The 24,474-nt window shown below is 42.1% G+C and overlaps 1 protein-coding gene across 1 annotated transcript; it reads left to right on the plus strand.

The window, feature by feature from the left end:
• Positions 1-17,546: 17,546 nt before the first annotated feature.
• Positions 17,547-23,052, plus strand: RFK (riboflavin kinase). Its single transcript, XM_082655963.1, has 4 exons — positions 17,547-17,716; positions 18,642-18,793; positions 20,877-20,979; positions 21,754-23,052. The coding sequence occupies exons 1-4, from the start codon at positions 17,635-17,637 to the stop codon at positions 21,882-21,884; spliced, it is 468 nt and encodes a 155-aa protein (XP_082512089.1). The 5' UTR covers positions 17,547-17,634; the 3' UTR covers positions 21,885-23,052.
• Positions 23,053-24,474: the final 1,422 nt, after the last annotated feature.

Here is a 24,474-nt window from a genome sequence, read left to right on the forward strand (position 1 = left end):
TCCCGTTGCAGAGCACAGCCTCCGGACGCGCAGGCTCAGCGGCCATGGCTCACGGGTCCAGCCACTCCGCGGCATGTGGGATCTTCTCAGACCAGGGCACAAACCCGCGTCCCCTGCATGGGCAGGCGGACTCTCAACCACTGCGCAACCAGGGAAGCCCAAGAATGGTTATTTTTAATAGAAGCAATTAAGCCTTTGCAATATTGGAGTATCACTCCTTTCGTCAGCTGTGGGTCAAAAGAAGCAGGAGCCATGTGCTCTCAGTGTCCTGTGACTATCTTAAAGTGTGAGAGTTTATGAGTTCCAAAAGGGGTGGATCTGAGATTTAGAAGGAAAAACAGCAATGCTTTTGGCCAAGGTATTTAGAGAACCTCTACACATTTTGCCAACGGAGTCTTAATAATGCCATTAGTGCGCTCGACTAAAGAGGTTTGAGGGTGGTAAGTACAGTGAAACTATAAAACTGGCCAAACGGCACAGACTTGTCAAAGCATCTGGCCAGAAAAATGGGTTCCTTGATCACTATGAAGTTTGAGAGGAGTTCCCGAGGTAGGGACAATTTTTTCTAAAAGGACATTAGCCCAAGAAGAGGCAGTAGCCTATCTGCAAGGGAAGGCTTCAGTCCAGCATGAAAACATACAGACAATGACCAAAACATATTTATGTCCACTTGACAAAGGGAGTTGTATGAATCCATTTGCCAGACCTTGAATGGCCCATTAAGCAGTTTAAAAAGTCCAAGAGCTGCATGAATAAGCTTCCCTGGGTTGTATTCTGGACAAGTGGGACAAGTGAGGTAGGCACCTTTGTGGCCTTGTTAATTTTCCCCACCAATATTGATTCATGAAGGCTATCATTTTGTCATAGACCAATTGTTTAATGCATGTGAAGGGTGGGAATTTTAGAGTCTCCAATAGAACTTGGTGGTAATTTGGTTAAAACCAGGGCTTTCTCTTTTTATCAAACTAATAATTGTTGAATTTCCAAACTTGTTTTTCCTTTTCTGAGGCCAACTGTTGGGACTCTCTAGCCAGTTTTTTTTTTAAAAAAATGATCATTTGCGGAAATATCCACTTGGACCATGACAAAGGTTTGGCTGCTCTTGGTTCCTGCAAGGGCAGCATTTCTTGCAGAAATATCAGTAAGGTAGTCCTTAGGTTCCAGAGAATCAAGTTTTGAAGCCCCAGAATATTAATAGCTTAAGTGGTATTTAAAAGTATTATATTCAATAAATCCTGAACATAGGGGCCATTTAAAGTTTTATCTCCACTGGAAGTAAGGAAGGTACATTGCTTCCATAACATTCCCAAATCATGAGCTATTCTGAAAGCATATCTCCTATGAGTATAAATATTGGCAGTTTTGTCCTTGGCTAAAGTACAAGCACATGTAAAAGCATGTAATTCAGCCTGTTGGGCTGAAGTAGCCATAGGTAAAGATGATGCCTCAACCACATCAAAAGGAGTTGTAATAACATACCCAGCACATTGCTATTGTTGACGAAAGTTGCCATGTAAATTTTTAAAATAAGACCATCAGTGAACTATAAGAAGTCAACATTACCCTATGGAATTTCTTATAGCTCATTATGAGGTATCAGGAGGTGGTCTGTCAGCGTTAAGCAGGGGAGTGTAGCCAGGTTAAGGTTGTTGTTATTATTATTATTATTAAGATTATTCTAAAATAAAAGAGTGAAGAAGAGTTAACCAAAGCACTTCATAGGAGGTGAGGTGACTAGCTGAGAAATGTCGAGTGTGATGAGAATTCAGGAGAGCTTTTGCTGCATGAGGTACAAAAATGGTTAAAGGGGATGCTACAGTGATTTTCTCAATGGCCTTAACCAAAAGGGCAGTAACTGTAAAGGCCCTAAGACAAAGAGTGTATCCGTGTCCCACAGTGTCCAGTTGCTGGCTATAATACCCTGTGGGTTGCTGGTGGTCCCCATGTTTCTGACTGAGCACCCCAAAGGCATTCCCTTCCTTCTCATACACAAAAAGAAAAAAATGAATCTGATAATTGGAATGTCCAAGGGCAGGTAGGTTCATCAAACTCTCCTTTAAGTCCTTGAAGTCTATGTCATCTGGTTCTTACCATATAATTGGGTCAGAGCTATTATTATTGAGAAAAACATATAGAGGTTTGGTCATAAGAGAGAAATTTCAACTCCAATTTTGGCCATAACCAACTAACTCGAGAAAATCTTGCAGTTGGTGCCTAGTTTTCGGTTTGGGGAAATTTAGGACACCAAAAAGTCTATCTGGATCTAGGTGTAGCCCTTGTTCTGATATCAGATGCCCTAAATATTGAACCTGGATTTGGGTAAACTGCAATTTTTCTTGGGCAACCTTATGTCCCTTTAAGGCTAAAAGATTTAGCAAGTGATTCTTTAGCAAGCGGTTTTCCAGTTAGGAGGCTTGAGAAGGAGAGCAAAGCAGTAAATCATTCATATTATGGCAACAAAGTAGAACTTCTAGGGAATATTCTATCATCCAGATCAGGCTTCAGGATTTGCAAGAAATAAGAAAGGACTCAATAAAACTCCAAGGCATTAGTGTCCAGGTGAATTGTTTTTCTTCCCCAGTGAAGGGAAAAAGGTATTGACCAGCTTCGTAAACTGGAATACTAAAGAATGAACTGCAAAAATCAATTACAGTAAAGAATTCACTTTCTGTGGGGACAGATGTTAGTCATGTATATGGGTTAAGAACAACAGAGTGTTGAGGGATAACAAGGTTGTTCATTGCTTGGAGGTCCTGGACAAACCTCTGCCATCAGCACTTAGGTTTTCTCACCAGTAAAATAGGAGTGTTATAAGTGCTAGTACAAGGCATAAATAAGGTCTTGAGTCTTGTAAGCTTCTTTTATGGGTTTTGTGCCTTGAAGGGCTTCTTTATTTATAGGGTATTGATTCATTCTGGGAAGAGGTTTTGAGGGGTCTTTGTTTTTGTTGTTGTTTTTTTAAATTGAAGTATAGCTGATGTACAGTGTTATATAAGTTACAGGTGTACACTATAGTGATCCACAGTTTTTAAAAGTTATATTCCATTGAGGGGTCTATTTGAATCTTGATGGGAGGTGTGTTCCAGTGTTTCCAGAATCTGCTCTAGTACTATCAGAGACAGAACAAATAAAAGATGTCAGAGGGTTGTGTAATTCACGTGGTAGATTACTTTGATGACTACTATCAATTTGTAGAATTACTTCCCCCTTTTGAAAGAATGAAATTACGGCCTGATACTTCTCTGAGAAGTCTCAGCCTAATAAATGGATAAGTATGGAGGAACTAAGGAGAAAAGGGTGGGTATCTCTCAAAGTGTCTAAACAAAAGGGAGTAGATTCATAGACAGAAACCTCTTGAGGTTCATTAGAGATCCCCACTATTTGAACAGTTCTAGTGGTCAGAGGCAGGGCCTAATTTATAGTAGTGGGGTTGAGCACCAGGAGGGTGGCTGTATGGTCAATTAGTACTGGAAGGAATTCATTCCCAATCTGGAGAATGTTTCTTTATGCTGATTAAAAGGGAGGATTGGAAAGGACTCCTGTAGTTCCATCATTGAGAATTGAGAGGATGTTGGAAAGGCTGGTTATAGGGCTGAAGCTTCCTAAAGCACTTAAGTGTGTAACAGTGTTTTTTCCCCAAATCCTGGCTCTTTGTAATAGCAGAATCTAGGAGGGTTTTAGTTTCATTTAGGAGCCTTCATTTTCTGGAGTTGAAGATTAAGAATTTTGGTGGTTTTCCTTTGAGGTAACTCATCTAGACTGCAAAAGAGCTGGTTTGCCAGATTAACTAAATCTGGAGTAGTCATAATTTCCCATTCCATCCTGGTCCTTTTTACCAGAAGGGAATTGTTCAGCCAATTAGTAAACAAAAGCTACTCAGGTGGAACTAGCATCTGAAGGAAGACCAGAATTTTCTTTAAAAATAATCTGAACTCAGTTGTAATATTCATGAACAGATTCATCTGATTCTGTGTGCAAGGCTGAATTTTATTCCAATCAACAGACTTTGGAAAAGTCCTAGGACTTGCTCAGTGAAGTCACCTAGTGATTGCCTAAGCCTGATCATGCAATAAGTTAGTGGGCTGGTCTTCCACTGGTAATTGTATTACCAAACTGAACTTGAGTCCACTTGCCTAATGCACATCAAAGCCAATCTACTGACACTGGGTGTGGTGAAGGAAAGTACAGCGTTTATTGCAGGGTGCCAAGCAAGGATTACAGGCAACCAGTGCTCAAAAGACTAGAACATCTCCATGGCTTTCAGGGAAGGATTTTTAAAGACAGTATGAGGGAAAGGTTCACAGGGTGTGTGATCAGCTCATGCACAATTCTCTGATTGGTTGATGATGAGGTAACAAAGTGAAGTTTCAGGAAACAACATCATCAATCTTCTGGTTCCATCTGGTCTGAGGTCTATGTGCTTGTGGTCAGCAGTTTCCATCTAGTGAGGATCTGATTTCTGTAAAAACAACTTAAGAATGTGTGTCAGACATCGTTATCTATGTCCTTCAGGGAGGAACTAAACGTCCTGTGACTCTGCTATATGGCTGATTTATTGTTTAAATTGTTACCAGTTCTGCCTGACTGCTGTTCCTTGTTTCTGTATGTCCCCATTCCTCTGTTCTCATTCCTCTAATCATTAACTTTTGTTTTTTTAATTTTTTTTAAATAAGTTTATTTATTTTTGGCCATGTTGGGTCTTCGTTGCTGTGCGTGGGCTTTCTCTAGTTGCAGCGAGCGGGGGCTACTCTTTGTTGCGGTGCATGGGCTTCTCATTGTGGTGGCTTCTCTTGTGGCAGAGCACAGGCTTTAGGTGCACAGGCTTCAGTAGTTGAGGCTCGTGGGCTCTAGAGCGCAGGCTCAGTGGTTGTGGCACATGGGCTTAGTTGCTCCATGGCATGTGGGATCTTCCCAGACCAGGGCTTGAACCCATGTCCCCTGCACTGGCAGGCTGATTCTTAACCACTGCACCACCAGGGAAGTCCTTTCAGCTTTTTTTGATGTGGACCATTTTTATAGTCTTTATTGAATTTGTTACCATACTGCTTCTATTTTATGTTTTCGTTTTTTGGCCGTGAGACATGTCGATCTTAGCTTCCCAGCCAGGGATCAAACCCACACCCCCTACACTGGAAGGTAAAGTCTTAACCACTGGACCACCAGGGAAGCTCCTAATCATTAAATTTTGAGCTAGATTATTTTTTGAAATTTTTGAGCCAGATTTTTTGAAACTCAGGGAAGCTTCAAGAGACCATAGTATTTTCTCTAAGCGGGAGATGGGGAACATGAAGGGGTCTGCTACCAAGGAAGCCTGTGCAGGGATTGCTCAGTTTCAATTCTAGAGACCCTTCAGGACTTTCCCAATTAGCAGTTTTCATCCAATGCTGGGCCTGGTCTTCACTGACAAGCATAACTAGCTTATGTAAGTCAGAGAAACCAGGTTGAAATGTTCAAGTGACTATATTAAATGCCTCAGGAGGGTCTTTGGTCACTTTGAAAATCTCTGACTATGGCTCACAGTTCAGCTTTAGCCCAGAGAGTATAAGAAATTAAAGGTTTAGCCCCTGGGTCCTCAGAGGGCTTAATTTTTTTTTTTTTTTTTTTTTTTGCGGCACGCGGGCCTCTCACTGTTGTGGCTTCTCCTGTTGCGCAGCACAGGCTCCGGACACGCAGACTCAGCGGCCATGGCTCACGGGCCCAGCCGCTCCGCGGCACGTGGGATCTTCCCAGACCGGGGCACGAACCTGCGTCCCCTGCATCGTCAGGCGGACTCTCAACCACTGTGCCACCAGGGAAGCCCGGGCTTAATTTTTAAAGAACAGGTTCTGACAAGTCCAGAGGAAAAGGGATTGGGAGTGTTTCAGGGAAAAGGAGAAGTTTGGCAAGAGAATCAGTATGGGAGATTTTAGGGTATAGTAGAGGGATAGTTGGTATAGATGTGAAGGCAGAAGATGGTGACAGAGTTGGAATCTGAGACAAAGAAGACAAGGAAGAAGAGCCCAAGGCTTTGGGAGCCATTTTATCTTTCTTTAATCATTTGTTTGCCTCAGTTAATCTTAAAATCTTATTTTGCGGACTAAAATTACTGAGTCTACTGATAATGTTGGGATGCTTCGAAATAAATATTCCACTCAGCTCTGGAAATGTTTGAGTTATTGTAGTCCAATTCAATTTTAAGAAAACTGAGTTTGGAGATTTCAAAAGTTCCCCACAGTGACCATTGATACTCTAAATTGCCTTTGGTCAGGTAGATCCATTTAGTTAGAAATATGCATGAAGAAGGACCATGGATGTTAAACATAAAATTGGCCTGAGTCCCTGTGTGTGGGTGCCCTCAAAATACTTAGATAACTGGGATCCCCCCACCCCACCCCAGAGGTTTTTCCTCTAGAGCAAAGGAGAATTCTCAAACAGCTTAACTTACAGTATATATGGCTCAATTCAAACAGCTGGCAAGCCAATTCCAGCCAGTCCTAAGAAGACAGGTTTGTCCCACACGAGCCAGGCCAAAGACTTTTTTTAGGCAGTCTCCAGAAGACAGCCTTTCCAAGGGAATAGGCCAAGAGCTGAAAAATCCTGGCTATTCTTCAGGAACAGTTTCAGAGAAACAATCCCTGATCCTGAAGAATGGCCAGGACTAGACAGTTTCAGTGAATCAGTCTGATCTCAAAATCAGAGCAAAGTGCCAAATGAATACTCTAGTATAGAGTAATGCCTTAACCAGAAAGAAGAAACCTTTGAATAGATCCCAAGTAAAGCCTGGAGAGCTTCAAATGCAAAGAGGGCGCAAGCTCAGATCCACGAGAAAAACTTCAAACTCCAGGGTCTGTGAAAAAGCTGTGACTGACAATGGCTCAGTTGTGGCTACCACAACCGTGTGCTCACCAGCCCCGGAGCCATCAGGAGCATTTTATGGTCTCCTACTTGTCACACAAATGTTGACTTGAAACAAATAAACTACCAGATATTTTCCCAGCAAAGATGGGTTTATTGGGGCTCAGAAGAGAATTGCAATTGGAGTTTGCAACCATGGTAAGTCATGTACAAGTCCCTGGCATAGAAAGGGAAGGAGAATGTTTTTATAGAGAGGAAAAGGAAGTTTGGAGGGCTATAGTAAATAGTCTATGGCTTTTTTTGGCTGAGTCCTTGCTAGGGAAGAAGTCTTTCTTCTTCCCGTTTGGCTCTGCTACTGGCCCTGTGCATGAGAGCTCCCTGTTCTGGTCTCCCAACTCTACAGTAAGCCCCCTACATATGAACAAGTTCCATTCCGAGCGTGCGTTCGTAAGTCCAATTTATTCGTTAAGTCCAAAGTTAGCCTAGGTACCCAACTAACACAATTGGCTATATAGTACTGTACTTTAATAGGTTTTTAATACTTTTCACACAAATAATACATTAAAAAACAGAAAAAATAAAGAAAACATTTTTAATCTTACACAGTACAGTACCTTGAAAAGCACAGTAGTACCAGCTACATCACCGCTGATTTTACACCTGCTTCCGGACATCCTGGACTTGAAATAGAGACACCGTATTACTGTACTCTATACAGTACTGTACAGTAAAGTACACAAAAGCAAAACCACTTGTAGAGGATGCACACACCACAATGTATGCCAGACGTGTGGACTAACCTGCATGATTGGACATGTGAACGCACGTTCGCATCTTTGAAAGTTTGCAACTTGAAGGTTCATACATAGGGGACTTACTGTATATGAGGTTTCTGTTTAATTTTTTATGCTTCTGAGTTTTGGCTATGCTGAACAAAGCTACTATAAACATATAAACATATATGGGCAGGGTTTGTGTGGACATAAGTTTTCAACTTATTTGGCTAAATACCAAAATTGCTGGATCATATAGTAAGAGTATGTCCACCTCTGTAAGAAACTGCCAAGCTGTCTTCCAAAGTGGCTGCACCACTTCGCGTTCCCAAGAGCAAAGAATGAGAGTTCCCGGAGCTCCGCATCCTTGTCAGCATTTAGTATTGTCTGTGTTTTGGATTTTAGCCATTCTAATAGGTATGTAGTTGTAACAGGGAAGAGTTAAATTGTACTCCATGTTCCATCTGTTTCTTTGACTTTAACCTTTGCTTTTTGTTGATTTTGTTATTATAATCATACATAATGGCCTGCCTCAGGGAAACCTGCCCCTCTGCCTGAATGTTAAAGTGCCTCTGTTTAGGGCTTCCCTGGTGGCGCAGTGGTTGAGAGTCCGCCTGACGATGCAGGGGACACGGGTTCGTGCCCCGGTCCGGGAAGATCCCACATGCCGCGGAGCGGCTGGGCCCGTGAGCCATGGCCGCTGAGCCTGCGCGTCCGGAGCCTGTGCTCCGCAACGGAAGAGGCCACAACAGTGAGAGGCCCGCGTACCGCAAAAAAAAAAAAAAAAAAAAAAAAAGACATGATATACTATTGTAATAGGGTGTGGACCCAATATTTGTTAGGATCAGAAGAACGATGGCCCCTGAATGGCTTACTCAATTATTTACAATCTTGCAGTTAGAAATATTCTGCAAAAGAGCAGGGAAAAGAGATGACATTCCATATGTAGGAGCATCTATGCTATTGCATCAGGAGGAAAGGGAGTCAGAGGGCTGCCACCTTATGGTGCTGCGGTCTGAAAGGAAACCCAAGAGGAAACCTGCTGTACAAGGGAAGAGAAAAAAAAAAATGAGAGTGGGGACATGTTATTTCAAAACTTAACCCCCCTCCAGCCTATCCAGCTCCCCCAGTGACCGAGCAGGCTGCACCGGCAGTTATTCCAACTGCCCCCCACCCCCCCGCCCCCGCCCATGCCGCCAACATATTCAACGCCTCCTGTTTCCCCTACCCATGGGGATCAAATAAAAGTTTCTATGGTAACCCCCGGGGCACAGGGACCTGGTTTAGTATCACCATCTAAGACCCGACAGGGCATCCAATTTGGACCGGGAGCCACTTCTGCAGCAGGGCAATTCCTCTTGCCCCAATATCCTGTAAGAGGCCAGGGGACTGTCTCCCTTGGACTTGAGGCGTCTGATTCTGATTTCCCCACAGGAGCCCCGGGTAACATTGACAGTGGGGAATAAGTTGATTGATTTTCTAATAAATACGGGTGATCTTAAGAGGCTCGTAAATAGTAAACAAAGGGGAAACAAAGTCATCCTAGGAGAAGCAGATACAGATGTCCTATCTGGTCTTCTCAAAAACCCTCATCTCTGCCATCTTTTTTTTTTTTTTTTTGGCGGTACGCGGGCCTCTCACTGTTGTGGCCTCTCCCGTTGCGGAGCGCAGGCTCCGGACGCACAGGCTCAGCGGCCATGCCTCACGGGCCCAGCCGCTTCGCGGCATGTGGGATCTTCCCGGACCAGGGCACGAACCCGTGTCCCCTGCATCGGCAGGCAGACTCTCAACCACTGCGCCACCAGGGAAGCCCTCTGCCATCTTTTTAAAATGCAAATTTTGAAAAAGAGGGTACAGTAATTTAGAACTTGACTTGTTTCCCATAAATATTAGTAGAAAGGGTTTAGCCATCTAGACAAGTGAGCTTGATTTGAACCATCTGCCAGAAACTCAACTTTAATCCAAACTCTTTAGTAAACTGATGGGTTTTACATTGCTGTACTTGACTCAGGGCTGAAATTTTGAAATGAGAACAATGATGTCTCTCTGTTTGTGTGTTTGTATGTGTTTTTGTCTTTGGATAACATTGCTGAGATTAATCTGTAAATGAGCTCTATTTAATTGGCTTAAAGAAAAGGAAGCGCTTACAAACCAAACAATTCTAAATACAAGAGAAATTAAGTTACATGAGTTTCAGGTTCACGTGAACTGGGAAATATTCAGTATTAAATTAATACCTGGTATTAATGTTTAAGTTTGTTGATCTGATTAATATAGACATGTCTTTAGAGCCATCATCATTAAGTATAGTACTTTCACTGCACCTAGGTTTAGTAAAAGTTAAATGAAATCTTGTTATATCTGTTGTAAATTTGTCAGCAAGAAAAATAACCTGATATGATGAAACTTTAAATATAAATGAAATAAGAGCTTTTAGGTAAACTCTATAGGAATAATTATGTTCTGAAAATTATCTAAAATCTCTCCATATTTTGGTAACTATTACTCGCCTCCTGGTTGTCACTAGAAATTAAGGTTTTTAAGAGTCGGGGATTCTAACTTAAATATATAATTAAAGCTACTGAAAATAATAAAACATTTCAGTATGGTAGAATGTGTGTTTTCAGTTAAGGTAGTATGAGGAATGGAACTACATTTTGCTGAGAAAGTTTTATACATGGTCAGGATTAACTAAATTTAGATTGAGGTTAACTAAGTAAATGGATTTTGTTAAGCAAGCTAGTACAAGACTGGAATTTGATCTCTCTGTTACAAGTGCTCCTTTTGATAACAGATTATGTAAGTTTCCGTGCCCTTAAGTGATCCGTATGTGTTTTCTTTTAACTGTTTTGTGACTTTGGTTAAATGAATAAATATTGTTTCACAGGGACTAGGATCCTGTTGTGTTTTAAAACCTTTTGATATTTTTAACAAACTTCCCAAATATCAAAATCTGACTAAAGCTTTTTAGCCTCCAGCTGACTCTGGGATACTTTGAAAGAACATCTCTGAGACATCTCAGAGAGAAATGTCAAACTCAGTCTATTTGGTATGTTAAATTACTTCAAAAACATTGTCAAGTGATTGGAGATGAACCTTAGGTTATAGTGTATGGATGAATGTCCATACATGAATGTCATTTATATAGATATTCCAAAATTTATATGGAATCCCTAACATCTGATATGTCCTGATATGTTATCAATCATAACACTAGTTATTCTAAAATGGTATATCCAAGTTTCCTGCTAATTGCATTGTACTGAAATCTTTAACAATGCTATTTTAAGTTTTGCCCTGATGCTTTTACAAAATGAAGATTTCCAAGAAGACTGATAAAAAGGAACTTTTTAACAAATATAAGTTTCTGATAGCCTTTAGATAATATCACTGGACTGGGTAACAAATGACAAAACTAATGGGAAACCTGATTATTTCATCCAGATCAGTGGGAATTAATTACATGGGACTGAATGAACTGGTAAATATGATTTATAACTTTATGACTTTGGGAAATATACTGGCTTTAATCTTTGTTTTTTGGGAAAACATTTTCTCTTATGCTATGACCTACAACAAGTTGATACAGTATGCCTTTGTAAACGAAGATGAAACATTTATCTTTTTCTCTACCTGGTCCTGCCAGAATTTGTTGTCTCCAGCTGGCTGTCTTGTGGACTTGATATTACGCTAATCATTGTTTTAATTTGCTCTTTGTTTCCAAGTTGTTTGTGCTTTGTGTCTCCCTACTGCACTATGTGTCAGTGTTATTTTATAAGATTGTTGTCTCTTGCAGTACCCAGTGTGTAACCAAGCCTCCAACAAAACTTCTACAGCTAAACATCTTAAGGTAATAGATCACATTTATAACACAAAATAATTGTAATAATGTGATTCTAGTTATGGGAAGAAGCAGCAAGGGAAAATGTCTCCTTGTTCATAATTGGACAGACGATCCAGAGAATCTTTATTTATCAATAGGGCCTAATCTGAAATTTAGCACCGGGAGTGGCATATCAAGAATTTTCGCCTGACCTGGCATGAGCCTCCCAGCACCATGGGGCAAAATTTGATCATAAAATGTCTCCCAAATATTGGTCAAATTCCTGACCAAGAGGAGAGGATCAATCATCGGCTATTGCAGCCCTCCAGCATGAGCCAGTGAACCCTGAGGAAACTCAAGAAGGAGAATACCTGCCATCTATCAGCCATCAGGCTGCAGCCACTCCCTATGGTGAGCCCTGAGGAAACTCGGATGTGAAAATACAGGATACAGGGACTTGCCCGGTAGCTCAGTGGTTAAGAATCCACTTGCCAATGCAGGGGACACTGGTTGGAGCCCTGGTCCGGGAAGATCCCCCGTGCCGCGGAGCAACAAAGCCCGTGTGCCACAACTACTGAAGCCTGTGAGCCACAACTACTGAAGCCCGCGCACCTAGAGCCCGTGCTCTGCAACGAGAAGCCATTGCAATGAGAAGCCCGCGCACAGCAACAAAGAGTAGCCCCTACCTGCTTCAACCGGAGAAAGCCCGTGCGCAGCAAAGAAGACCCAACACGGCCAAAAACAAACAAATAAATAAATAAAAAGAAGATACAGGATACAGGCCCCAGATAGCTGTGGTGCATATCAAAGAAATGATTTCAGTGAGCCCAGACTCTTGCATCTTCCCATACAAACAAAAATGCTAAATTCCTTATCTTGAGATGCAGCCTCCTGGGCTTGAAGCCCTCAAAATTCCTGATAACTCTCAGCTTTTAGGTTGTAAATATTTTTAAGTCTCCAGGTGTAAAGTAGACACTTCCAAAGTGGAACAAAAGACAAATCTCAGCATTTGGAACACTGACACCGATGGCGGACACTCCCGGAAACATCCATCTGACAGAGCAGTTAAAACGTTGTCACCCCTTTTGCCACAAGATTGTGGAATGGACACTGACAGTGGGGAATTGTAACAGGGAAGAGCTAAATTGGACTGTTTCTTTGACTTTAAGTTTGCTTTTGTTGTTATAATCGTACATAATGGACTGCCTCAGGGAACCCTGCCCCTCTGCCTGAATGTTAAACTAAAGTGCCTTTGTTCAGCCCACAGGGAGACAATCTGACCCTGCCCACCTGTGGGTGACTGCAGAAAAGAAGAAATTAACACTTCCCCTCCCCAAGGCTGGCCATTCCAGGGGATATTTGCAAAACTTATGGCGTTTTTACTTTACTTCCTCATCTCCTCCCCCTCTCTGTGCTATAAAAGAAACTGGCATCCAAAGCCCATAAGATGGTTTATCGGAGACACTAATCTGCCATATTCTCTGTCGGCTGGCTTTCCGAATAAAGTCATACTTCTTGCCTCAGCACCTCGTCTCCGATTCATTGGTCTGTCATGGGGCGAGCAGAGCGAGCTTGGACTCTGTAACAAAGTGGATCCCCTTGGTGTTTCGTTTTGTTGTTGTTTTTTAAAAATTATTTATTTATTTTTTATTTTTGGCTGTGTTAGGTCTTTGTTGCTGCACGCGGGCTTTCTCTAGTTGCGGCGAGTGGGGGCTACTCTTCGTTGCGGTGCGTGGGCTTCTCGTTGCAGTGGCTTCTCACATTGTGGAGCACGGGCTCTAGGCGTGCAGGCTTCGGTAGTTGCAGCACGCGGGCTCAGTAGTTGTGGTTCATGGGCTCTAGAGCACAGGCTTATTAGTTGTGGCATATGAGCTTAGTTGCTCCACGGCATGTGGGATCTTCCCAGACCAGGGATCGAACCCGTGTCCCCTGCATTGGCAGGCGGATTCTCAACCACTGCGCCACTGGGGAAGCGCCCCCTTGGTGTTTTAATTTGTAATTGCCTGATGACATATGATGTTGAACGTCTTTTCATTCATGTACTTGCCATCTTTATATATTCTTTGGTGAGATGTCTATCCAGACCATTTGCCCATTTTTTAAATTGGGTTGTTTATTTTCTTATTGTTGAGTGTTAAGAGTTCTTTAGATTCATGTTTTTTATTGTTTACTTATGGTGGTGAGGCAGGAGATAGACGGGCTCCAGACTAGACATTTACAACAGCCTCCTGTTCAGGCTTCCTGAGGTGAGAAGAAGATGGGCTCCACGCCGGACATTCATTACTGTAAGGCCAACTGGCCCGAGGCAGGGGAACGCAATCAGATTCACAGGTTGCATCAGACCGAAATTCTCCGGACCACCCAGTTCCAGAAACTGCCCTGGAGACTTTCTGGACCACCCAGTTCCAGGAACAGACCTGGGGACTTTCCACCCCGCCCAGCCTTCCCGCCTTTTGCCACGATACCCGAAAAGACCACCAAATAAGGAATACCCTGCGCCCTCCCGGATTCGCCACACCCCTTTCCCTTCTTCCCCGATAAATTCTGCCCAAACCCTCGCCCGGGCGCGACTTCTGGCCCCTTTTTTCTCGGACCAGTGAACCTCGCCCGGGAGCGCTCTCTAATAAAGCTCACTTGAAGCTTTCCTCTGTTTCGCGGTGCCGTTTGTTAAGATCCGACCTTACAATTACCAGCCCCTTGTTCACATTGCCTGAGGCAAGAGACAAACGGGCTCTGGACTACATATTTATGACCGGACTCCTGTCTATATTTCAAGATCTGCATTTAAATGTAAGAAACAACAACAGGAATAGTGTAGATAACTGGTCATTTGGACACTTTTATGGCAGGGACAGAGAGGGGCTAAACCCTGTTAAAAGATCGAGAGGTCATACATTTCCCATCCTTGGGGCAAGGGAAACATTGCACATGCGCAGAAAGCCTCCTTGGGGGTCAAAAGGGAGGGGGCACCAGTCCATAATATGTGATGCTAAGGCCATTCCATAGACCTCTGGGCTGGAATCTATCGTGGAAAAAAGTTGCGCATGCATGTCTGGGAGGGTCCTAGGGCAGGTCAGGTGTGGAAACAGAAACCAGATAATTGGCCAAAGGTAAACAAAAACCGGGAAGAACTGCCCAATATAGATGACTTAACCGCCTCTTTACTGCTCTCCTCCTCATTACGGGGACGCCCACACCCTTTCTATCTGATGTGCATCTCTGCCTTGCATCTATCTTAACTAAACAAACTGTTTCTCTGTGTGCTCTCCCACTTGTTGTTGTGCTATGTCTCTAATAATAAACTTGTACCTGTTTTTACAGTTTTTGCCTCTGTGAGAAATGCATTTTGCACTGGGGGCAAGAGCCAGGGGGTCTGGTGGCCAGGATTCCTTGTTTTCATCCAGGCTACGCAGGTTCAATTCCTGGCAGGGAATTAAGAACTCGCTTCACCGCCACCACCCACTGCTGCCTCTCCGAGATCAGGGTAGGGTGGTGGGGCTCTGATTAGATTAGTATATAAAGTACTTGAGGGGAGTCCTTAGAGATGAAACCCAGAATGGCAAATTGAAGGGGACCCTTGGAGGGCTATTTTATTCTGTAGTACCAAGGGAGCCACTGAGGGCTATTGAGCAGCAATGGAAAAGAGTCAGGCTTCTGCGTTTCATATCCTGCACTGATTACACAGTGTTTATGCATAGTAATTGACATGTCAATGCAGTTAAAAAAAACTGGAGCCCAAATGCTCCATCTTAGAAATTCTCCAAGTCTCCCTTTTCCTCTTTACAAATTGCGTTTAATGCTTTCCTCCAAAGCTGATAATGAGGATTACATGAAAGAGTGTGTGAAGTACTTACTATCATCTCATTTAATTCTTAAGACCACTCCTCATTTGTCCCCCATGACCTATTTAATTGTTTTACCTCATTTAACTGTCACACCTCCTTGTAATGTTGGAGGAGTAGACCCACCACGTATGCTTTTTCCCAGGCTCTCATCTCCAGGGTTTTATTTGGTGTATCATGGATAAGGATGTTCCTGCTGTTGCCGCTGCTACTGAATTTTTTACAACAGGCCAGGCAATTTAAGTGCAGTAGATACAATATCTCACTCAAACCCCACAAAATTATTGATATGCCCATTTAGTTCACAGGGTACCTTGCCCAAGATCACCCAGCAATTAAAGGAGGCAAGGCCTGCAACCAAAACCTGGCTTATCTAGCTCTAGCACCTGTGCACTTAACCATTAACTATACAAAATGCCTTTTATTGAGGACTGCTCTCTCTAGCAGTTTTCCAAGCACTCTGTCAGGACTTCATTGGCCTATTTATAGCATAGAATGCTACGTTATCAGGTTTCCCAATAGGTCTCCCCCACTAAGCTGAGTCTCCTGAGGGCCAAGACCTTGTCTTAGACACCTTTGTTCCCCCAACACCTTGCATTGTGCTTGGCACATGCTGGGCTCAATTCATTCTTCCTGCAGATACTTTCGGAGAGTTTGCTATGAGCCAGGCGCTAATTAGGGAAATAACACAGTCTTACCAACAAAGACCCTGCCAACTAAAAAATTACCCACAACCTAAACGTTGAGAGTTATGTTTTATTCAGCAGGAATTTTTAGGACTTCAAGCCCGGGAGGCAGCATCTCAAAGTAACCCTGAGAGAACAGCTCCGGGGAGGCAATGGGGGAAGCCAGGTTATATAGAAGTTTTACAACAAAGGGCAGGTAGTCCAAACGTCAAAAGATTATTGTTAATTAAAGAAAACCAGGTATCCCAAGCTAAGGAATTTAGTAGCTTTCTATGTATGGGAAGATGCAAGAATCTGGGCTTATTGAAATCATTCCTTTGATGTGCACCTCACTTATCTGGGGCCAGTATCCTGTGTTTTCACATCCTGAGTTTCCTCAGGGCTCACCAGCTCATACTGGAGGGCTACATCGCTAATGACTGTGACATCCTTCGTTTACCGTTATGACTGGAAATATTCCATTTCTCAACCCCTTTGGTACCAATAGAGAGAGAACATAATTTGAACACTGGGTAAGCACTATTAGAGTTAAGGTAAAAGGATAATGACTGCAAAGGCTGGATAGAATTTCACACACATTTGTAGAGAAAGGCAAAAGAGAATTAAAACTTCTTTCTCAAGAACAAGACAAGAGGATAGATCTTGTGAGTGACCCTGGAACTATTTCCCGAGGTAATGTTCACAGTTCCAAGGGTCAGAAGGCCCACAAATTTACATTGCAGTAGAGATCAAGTCTTACATCAAGTTTATTAAGTTCTCAGGGAGACCGGAAGATAGAGGGAGGGTAGGCAGCCGCTTCCCTGCTCAAAAAAATTGCATCACTGTAACCTTCCACTAGTCACTGGGATTGCAGCGTTACAGACCAGGACCCGCTCCCCTGGAGCTTACATACTGATACAACTTCAGACCATGGTCAAGTGGTCTGGGGGAGAGGAGGTCCACTTCCCGTAGCTAGTCGTGAAAAGCTTCTATGAAGAGGTGGAATTTTGGAGGTTTAATAAATCTTTAAAAAGCGAATGAATGATGAATGACGAGCAACCTAGCAGTTGTCAAGGAGCTAAAGAACGTCTCTTCTCGGCATCAGGATCATAATGAAAAGGAAAAAGGGGAAAGAAACACTTCAGAGTGTCTGAGAATGAGGACAGTGCTTTCACAGGCCCCAGGCTGAAAAACGCGCCCCCGACTCGGTATCCACCGCCCGGGAAGACTGAACTACCAAGGAAAAAACGGACACCTCCCAGGCTACGTTGGAGGCAGGGCTACGGCGGGGGCGGGGCTAAATTGGGGGCGGGGCTACGGAAGCCGTACGAGCGCCGGGGCGCTCGGCCTGGGCAGAGTACGTAAGCCCGTGGCGCTCGGTGGGCTGGGGGGCCGTCCCAAGCCACCCCGCTCCGCTCCCCGCCCACAGCCGCACTTCCGCCGTCGCCGGCGTTCCGGAGTCCAGACGCAGCGTCTGAGTCGCCCGGCACCTTCTGTCAGTGGCGTGAGCGTCTCGGTGTGGCGTGTCGTCCGCGCTGCTCGGCCAGTTGTACGCCCGTGCGCTCGCCCGGCCGGCCGGCCTGCGGAGCTCCCGCCCGCGTCCCCCGGCTGGTCTGGGGCGTCCGGGCACCGCCTCGACGGCGGCTCCGCCGGACGCGCGTTCTGGACCTCAGCCCGCACCCCGAGCGGACGGCGTCATGAGGCACCTGCCGTACTTCTGCCGCGGCCAGGTGGTGCGGGGCTTCGGTCGCGGCTCCAAGCAGCTGGGCATCCCTACAGGTGAGCGCGGGAGGGCGCGGAGCCCCCACCCACGCTGGGCCGGATCACCTGAGAGCGAGGACGTCAGCCGGGGGGCTCCGGGCCGGGTGGTGGGGCTACGGGCAGAGGTGACGTTCCCGTCCTCCCCGCCCCCGCTTTGTTGAGGCTGATGACCTTTGGTCGGACCGATGGAGCGCGTCCTTGCCCGTGGCTCCGAATTCACCGGCTTGGGGGGTGGTGAGGGCAGGAAGCCGGAGCTGAGTTTCGGGAGCCCTCTTTCCCGCCTCCCTATCCAGCCGTGATAAATCCGCCAAACGTGGCGCGCGTCTTTCTCTTTAGAAAATGTAATGTGGGCCCGATAGGCTAAATTCTCAAGCCAGCTGTAAGGTTTTCGTTCTTTAAATACGTTAGTAGGTTGTGTCCAAATGATGACACAGGCAGATGAATGAGAACCAGGTATCTTTTTTGGTCTGCATTAGTTTTAGTAGTCAGGTCCTGAAGGTATGCTTAATTTTTCCTTAAAAATACATTCCAGGGCTGCACCTAGACCTATTAAAGCAGTCTTTGAGCTTGGGACCTAGTATCTATATTTCGAAAATAGAAATCTTTTCAAGAGACGCTGAAGCCCTTTAAGAAGGACCAGGGCTAAAAAAACCCCCAGCTCTTCCTGTACCTGTTTTCTTCTACTGTGAGAGTTTACGATTTTTGGTACACTTACTATAACCTGGTAACTTATACATATATAATCTGGTACCTTTTTTCCTAACCAATCTGTATGAAGAGGAGAAAGAAATCCTAGCCAGAGTATGAAATGATGGGATTAATAATTGTAGTTAGAGTCCTAGGAATCTTGTGAGGGTAATGATTTAGACTAGCCTTACATGTGAATTTTCTAAATATTGACTATGAAACTCTAAATATTAGCATATTTTCTTCTGTTGTTTAGCTAACTTTCCTGAACAAGTAGTAGATAATCTTCCAGCTGATGTATCCACTGGCATATATTATGGTTGGGCCAGTGTTGGAAGTGGAGACGTCCATAAGATGGTGGTGAGCATAGGATGGAACCCGTACTACAAGAATACAAAAAAGTCCATGGTAAGAATTAATAATTGTATTTCACTCTGTAAACAGAGAATGGGATGATGATTTAGAGTAATACACAGATAGAACTCATCAGTGGTGATCACAACATAATCCAAATATGAGAATTTACTTGACAGGTTTAAAAGTGAAGAGTTTAGTTACTAATTGAATGGAATAACTTTTCCATCCTTTTCACTTTCAAGATTATTTGTGTCTTTGGATCTAAAGTGAGTCTCTTATAAAGGGGGTATAGTTGGATCTTGTGTGTTTGAACCATTCTGCTAATCTCTGCCTTTTGATTGGAGAGTTTAATCCATTTACATTTAAAGTAATTACTGATAAGGAGAGACTTCTGATGTTTTGCTATTTGTTTTTTGTATGCTTTATAGCTTTTTTGTCAGTTCCTCCATTACTGCCTTTTTTGTTTAGTTGACTTTTTTTTGTAGTGACACATTTTGATTTCTTTCTTATTTCCTTTTGTGTATTTTCTTTGTGGTTACCATGGGGACTGCATTTAACATCCTAAAGTTATAAAAATCTATTTTGAATTTATATGAACTTAATAGTATACCAAAACTCACAAATTACATCATTGTGTACCCAATAACATAGATTAATAAATTTTTATGCATTTATCTTTTAAATCATGGAGAAAATAGAAAGTGGAATCACAAGCCAAAACTACAATAATTAATTTTTATAACTGCCCATATGTTTACCTTTACTAGAAATAAAAGTGAAATAAAGTTGAGTTCACCAGTTAATGTAGGTCATTTACTCTAATTATTTGGTCACCCTGTTAAGGTAGAACTGCTTACGCTGTGGATGGTGTTTTCTGATAAAATTGCAAGGTGATGCTTTTTTTCCTCTTTTTTTTTTTTTTTTTTGCTGTACGTGGGCCTCTTGCCGTTGTGGCCTCGCCCGTTGCGGAGCACAGGCTCCGGACGCGCAGGCTCAGCGGCCATGGCTCACGGGCCCAGCCGCTCCGCGGCACGTGGGATCTTCCTGGACCGGGGCACGAACTCGTGTCCCCTGCATTGGCAGGCAGACTGTCAACCACTGCGCCACCAGGGAAGCCCTTTTTCCTCTTTTTAAACCCCTTTGAGAGTATACATAATTCTTCTGTTCTTAAGAACAGAAGACCTACACAGCTGAAGTGCTTAATCTGCTAGATGTGGCTGAATCTTTGGGTCAGCTCAAGTATGTGGCACAAACAGTTATAGTTGATCTAAATTTCATCCTCTTTGAAGAGTTTATAGAAAAGTGCTGGTATAAGCAATAGAAGTGGCCCAGAACTACTTAACGTTGTGCTCAGTGTTCCTCTTATTTTTCAGGATTAAGGCTGTGTTGGAATAGATAAAGAAAATAATCGATGAAAGAAGGCAAAATATTTTTCTCTGGAATGAGAGAGGGAATGAAGGGGAGGGGAGGCTATCCCATGACTACTTTTTCCTTATTAGCTACTCAGATAACAGAACTCTTACTATAGAGCCAGTTAAGGAGTGCCTTGGAGGTCCTTCCATAGTTAGGAGAAACTCAGTTTTCCATTGGTAGGAGGTTCATACTTTTTAGAGTTTTTCTTTTTTCTTTTCTTTGCTGATAACAGACATACATGATGTACCTGTTCAAGTCTTTATCCCTTTAAAAAAAATTGGATTGTCTGTCTTACTTAAATAAGTTCTTAATATATTCTGGATCCAATTCTTTTGTTGGAACTATGTATGACAAATGCCTTCTTCCACTGTGTTGCCTTTTTTTTTTTAATTCGCTTAATGGAATGGTATCTTTTGAAGAAGAGTTTCTTCGCTCATTCCCTCTGCTGTATTTGCTCAGTTTTTTCACCTTGATAAGACTCTTAATTACTTTGGTGCATGTTAGCTTTTTCTAAAAACAGCAAATCACACCAGATTTGTGGGATAGCATTTACCTTACTCAGTTATAATGGTACAAGGTCGAGAACAGGAGCAATGGAAGAATTCAGGAAATACTGCACTTAGATTTTAACCTGTCTTTAAAATTTTAAGGAGGGTTGATTGTTTCATTTAAATTACCTCACCATAAAGATAAATTCAATTTTAACATCTCTTGACTGTAGGAAACTCATATCATGCATACTTTCAAAGAGGACTTCTATGGGGAAATTCTCAACGTGGCCATTGTTGGCTACCTCAGACCAGAAAAGAACTTTGATTCTTTAGGTAAGTTCTTATTTAGATCTTCTTAAAATATTACTGCAGCTACTCTGCTGCTTCTCCTAATAGTAATCATGGCTAGACAGATAATATTTGAGCATTTAATATGCTAGGCACCGCTTTAAGAGCCTTACATGAATCAACTCACTTTATCCCAACAACACCCACATGAGGAATTATTTTGCTGATTTTGCAGATGAGGAAATTGGCACAGAGATGTTAAGTAATTTGCCCGGGGTAGCATAGTAAGTGATGGAGCGTAGATTCAAACCCAGCAGGCTGGCTCTCTCTCCAACAGTATGAAGTTAATGAAATCCTTATTTCCTTTTCATATTTTAAGGAACCAGTAAGAGTTAATACTGTGATGAATAATGGATGCTTAGCGGTAGTTGAAGTGTAAGAAGCAGTAAATCGGAACATTTAAGACATGTCAAGAATCTTAGTGTAGTGTAATAGTTTTAATTCTAATGTAGAGTTTCTTTTACAAGTGTAAATATTGAAGAGAATTGATAGTATTTGTTTCTTCCATTTAGTATATGCCATGTACCTTTCTGCCAATGCCTTTCTCTAAGTAATTGCAAGAAGATGAGGGACATCTTTTGTGTACTATTGACTTTTACTTAAGTCTAGAAGAAAGGATGAAACAGACATTATTGGGCATCTACCCTGTGCCAGGAACACTGCCAGCCTATGAGATTTTAGGAGAAGCTGAACAAAGGAGTAGTAAAAAAGCACAGCAGCAGATTTTCATTATCTTTACCTGGTATATTCTCTCCACAGAGTCACTCATTTCAGCAATTCAAGGTGATATTGAGGAAGCTAAGAAACGACTAGATTTACCAGAACATTTGAAACTCAAAGAACACGATTTCTTCCAGGTTCCTAAAAGCAAAATAATGAATGGCCACTGAAGGAAAAGCATCTTATTTATTCATTCACTGTTTTCTAATATATTACTGCTCATAACTCTACAGTCTCATCCTGGTTATATTTTAAAAATCAAACATTTTCCTACAGCTGTGAATTAAACAGTACAATGTAGTTACCATATTATGTTCCAACTGTTCAATTAAACCCATCGTGTTACAGTACTAAAAAGGTTCATTTTAAAAATCAAGATTCTTTTTAATGTAATATGTTGATTAAAATGTACCACTAGAAAGGTCTTAAGTGTTTTATAATGGAAATGAAATATATATAAATATGGGGAACAGGCAAGTCAGTGGTTTGAGATGAGAACTATTAATTCTCATGGTAAAATTCTAGCATGAATGTACCTGTATAGCATGCTCTGCTAATCAGAAGGCTCATAAAAATAACTATATTAAGCAGAGGTTTGACAGTTTATTACAAACCTAAGGGGAAAAATCCAGAATTCATAATTTTGATATTTTGTGCATTTATATATTATTATAGACATGAAGACTTGTGAAATTTCACTTTAGTTAGTCATTTCCTTTAAGGGCTCAAATCATTGTACTGTGTTCCATTTTTGTTACAGCTGCCTCAGTTCTAATTGGTCTAGACTCTCCCGATTATTTTTTTGTTTTTCTTTTAAAACCGTAAAATGAGTGTTTTTCGAATCTCCAGCTCTCATTTTCGTGTCGTGTAACACGTCTCTCTTTTTAAGAGGAGATATTCTTCAACATTTTTCTTAACCTTTGTTTCCTGTAAATAATTCTCAGTGTCAGTTCTTCCGTTTAGAATATCCAACTTTACGTTTACAAAATGTAGAGTTTCATCTGCGTCTGTATCTGCCGTCCCATCGCTTCACTATATGAACAGTGATTAAGTGCATATCTCTTGCATTTTAGAGAAAACACCCAAGTGTTCATCTGTAGGTTTCCTCAGAGTTTAAACGAACACCTAGCATTTCATTTATATATACCAGTTTCTTAAACAACATAAAATACTTGTTTCCTCCCCTAGGGAAACAATTTAAGACCCAACTAAACCATGAAATACAAAGCTATTTGTTTTTAATGTGACTGTATGTTCCTGAGCAAATGCCGACTGTTGTAGCTGTGTGTGCACAATGTAATTTAAGGCTAGAGTGCTCTCCAGAAGATAAATTTTAAAGATAACTCATTATAAAACCATTTTCCCCTAATCTGCATAAATGAGGACTGATTTTAACAAAACTGTTTATATAACATTTAGAAGAATATCTAAAGCTGATGTCGGAGAAGGGGGAAGCAGGAATAAATTCAGTTGGATTGTTTTGACTTTTTGGTATATGAATTTATGGCAAACAGTGTAGTATGTGTCTTTTTCATTTCTTCTTTACAGAAATACTTAGAAAATGTAATTTAATGTTAGAAATCCTATACTTGAAAGAAGCCTCAATTATCAGTGGTTCTGTGAAACAAAATTAAAAACAAACATGGAAAGTGTAAAAAAGATTTGTGTGTGAGTAGCTTGCGACTGATTGTGTCCTCATTAAATGTGAAAATTCTTTGATATTGTCACCTTACATTTTGTTAAATAACTATTGCTTTTGAAAAGCCTATAGTGTGTGGTTTAGGAGTTAGTTAACAGTGTCTACATTTTTTTAAGTTTTATATATAAAGTATTTATTATAAGAAATTGCAGTAGGGCCATTTTCAGTTAGTGTTTTCAGACCTTGAAATAAATCTTGACCAAGGGATGTTTCTTCTTTTTTTGTGTCAGTTTGAATCTTTTGATTTGTCTATATAAATTCCCGATTGGTTGGTTGATGGTTACTGGTTACTGTAAGGTGTGTTAGAGGCCCTGAATAGTGAGTTACAGGCAGCAGCTACAGGGAGAACCTGGCCAGCAGCGGTGGTTCTACAAACAGAGGCCTTGCCTTTAACGGCCCTTGTAGGTTAGGTCTGAGTACCGTTCCATAACCCCTGCTCCAAAACAGCGTTTTGTAACCCTCATGACTTGTGCCACCAACCCCCTCGCAGTGACTTGGGACTCTTGCCTGTCTCTACTACATGGAGCAACTCACAGTGGCTCTTTTCAACACTTCATCACCAGTGCTCTCAGTTATGGAGGCTTAAAGCCTTGCAGTTAGGGCTGTAACACGGTTCTGATCAGGGAGATGTAAGCAGAAGTCTACTTGGAGTTTGTGAGGACAGTTCTGCTTCCCTGGTGAAAGTGCTAGCCTTTTCCTGTTCTCCTCTTACCTGGAAAATGGATGGAGGCTGATAGAGGAGAACCAATCTGACCTTCTGGGACTGAGCTAGGAAATAAATCTACCATATAGAAAGAAATGCCATCATAAGCAAGAGTTAGCAGAAACAAATTACAGAATAAGCTCTATGAAGGTGACAGATACGGGCATTATCAGATACAGAACTTGAAATCACTGTATAATATGTGTAAAGAAATGAGAGTGTCAAAAATGGTGAACTAAGGTTCTATAAAAAATCGGGCAGATTTAAGAATTGTCAAAATAGAATTGATGAAAAAATAATTCAAATTTAAAGCTCAGTGGACAGGATAAGTACAGGTTAGACACAGTTGGTGAGCTGT

Source organism: Grampus griseus, assembly GCF_964374135.1.
Source record: "Grampus griseus genome assembly, chromosome: 6".
Classification (NCBI taxonomy): Eukaryota; Metazoa; Chordata; class Mammalia; order Artiodactyla; family Delphinidae; genus Grampus; species Grampus griseus.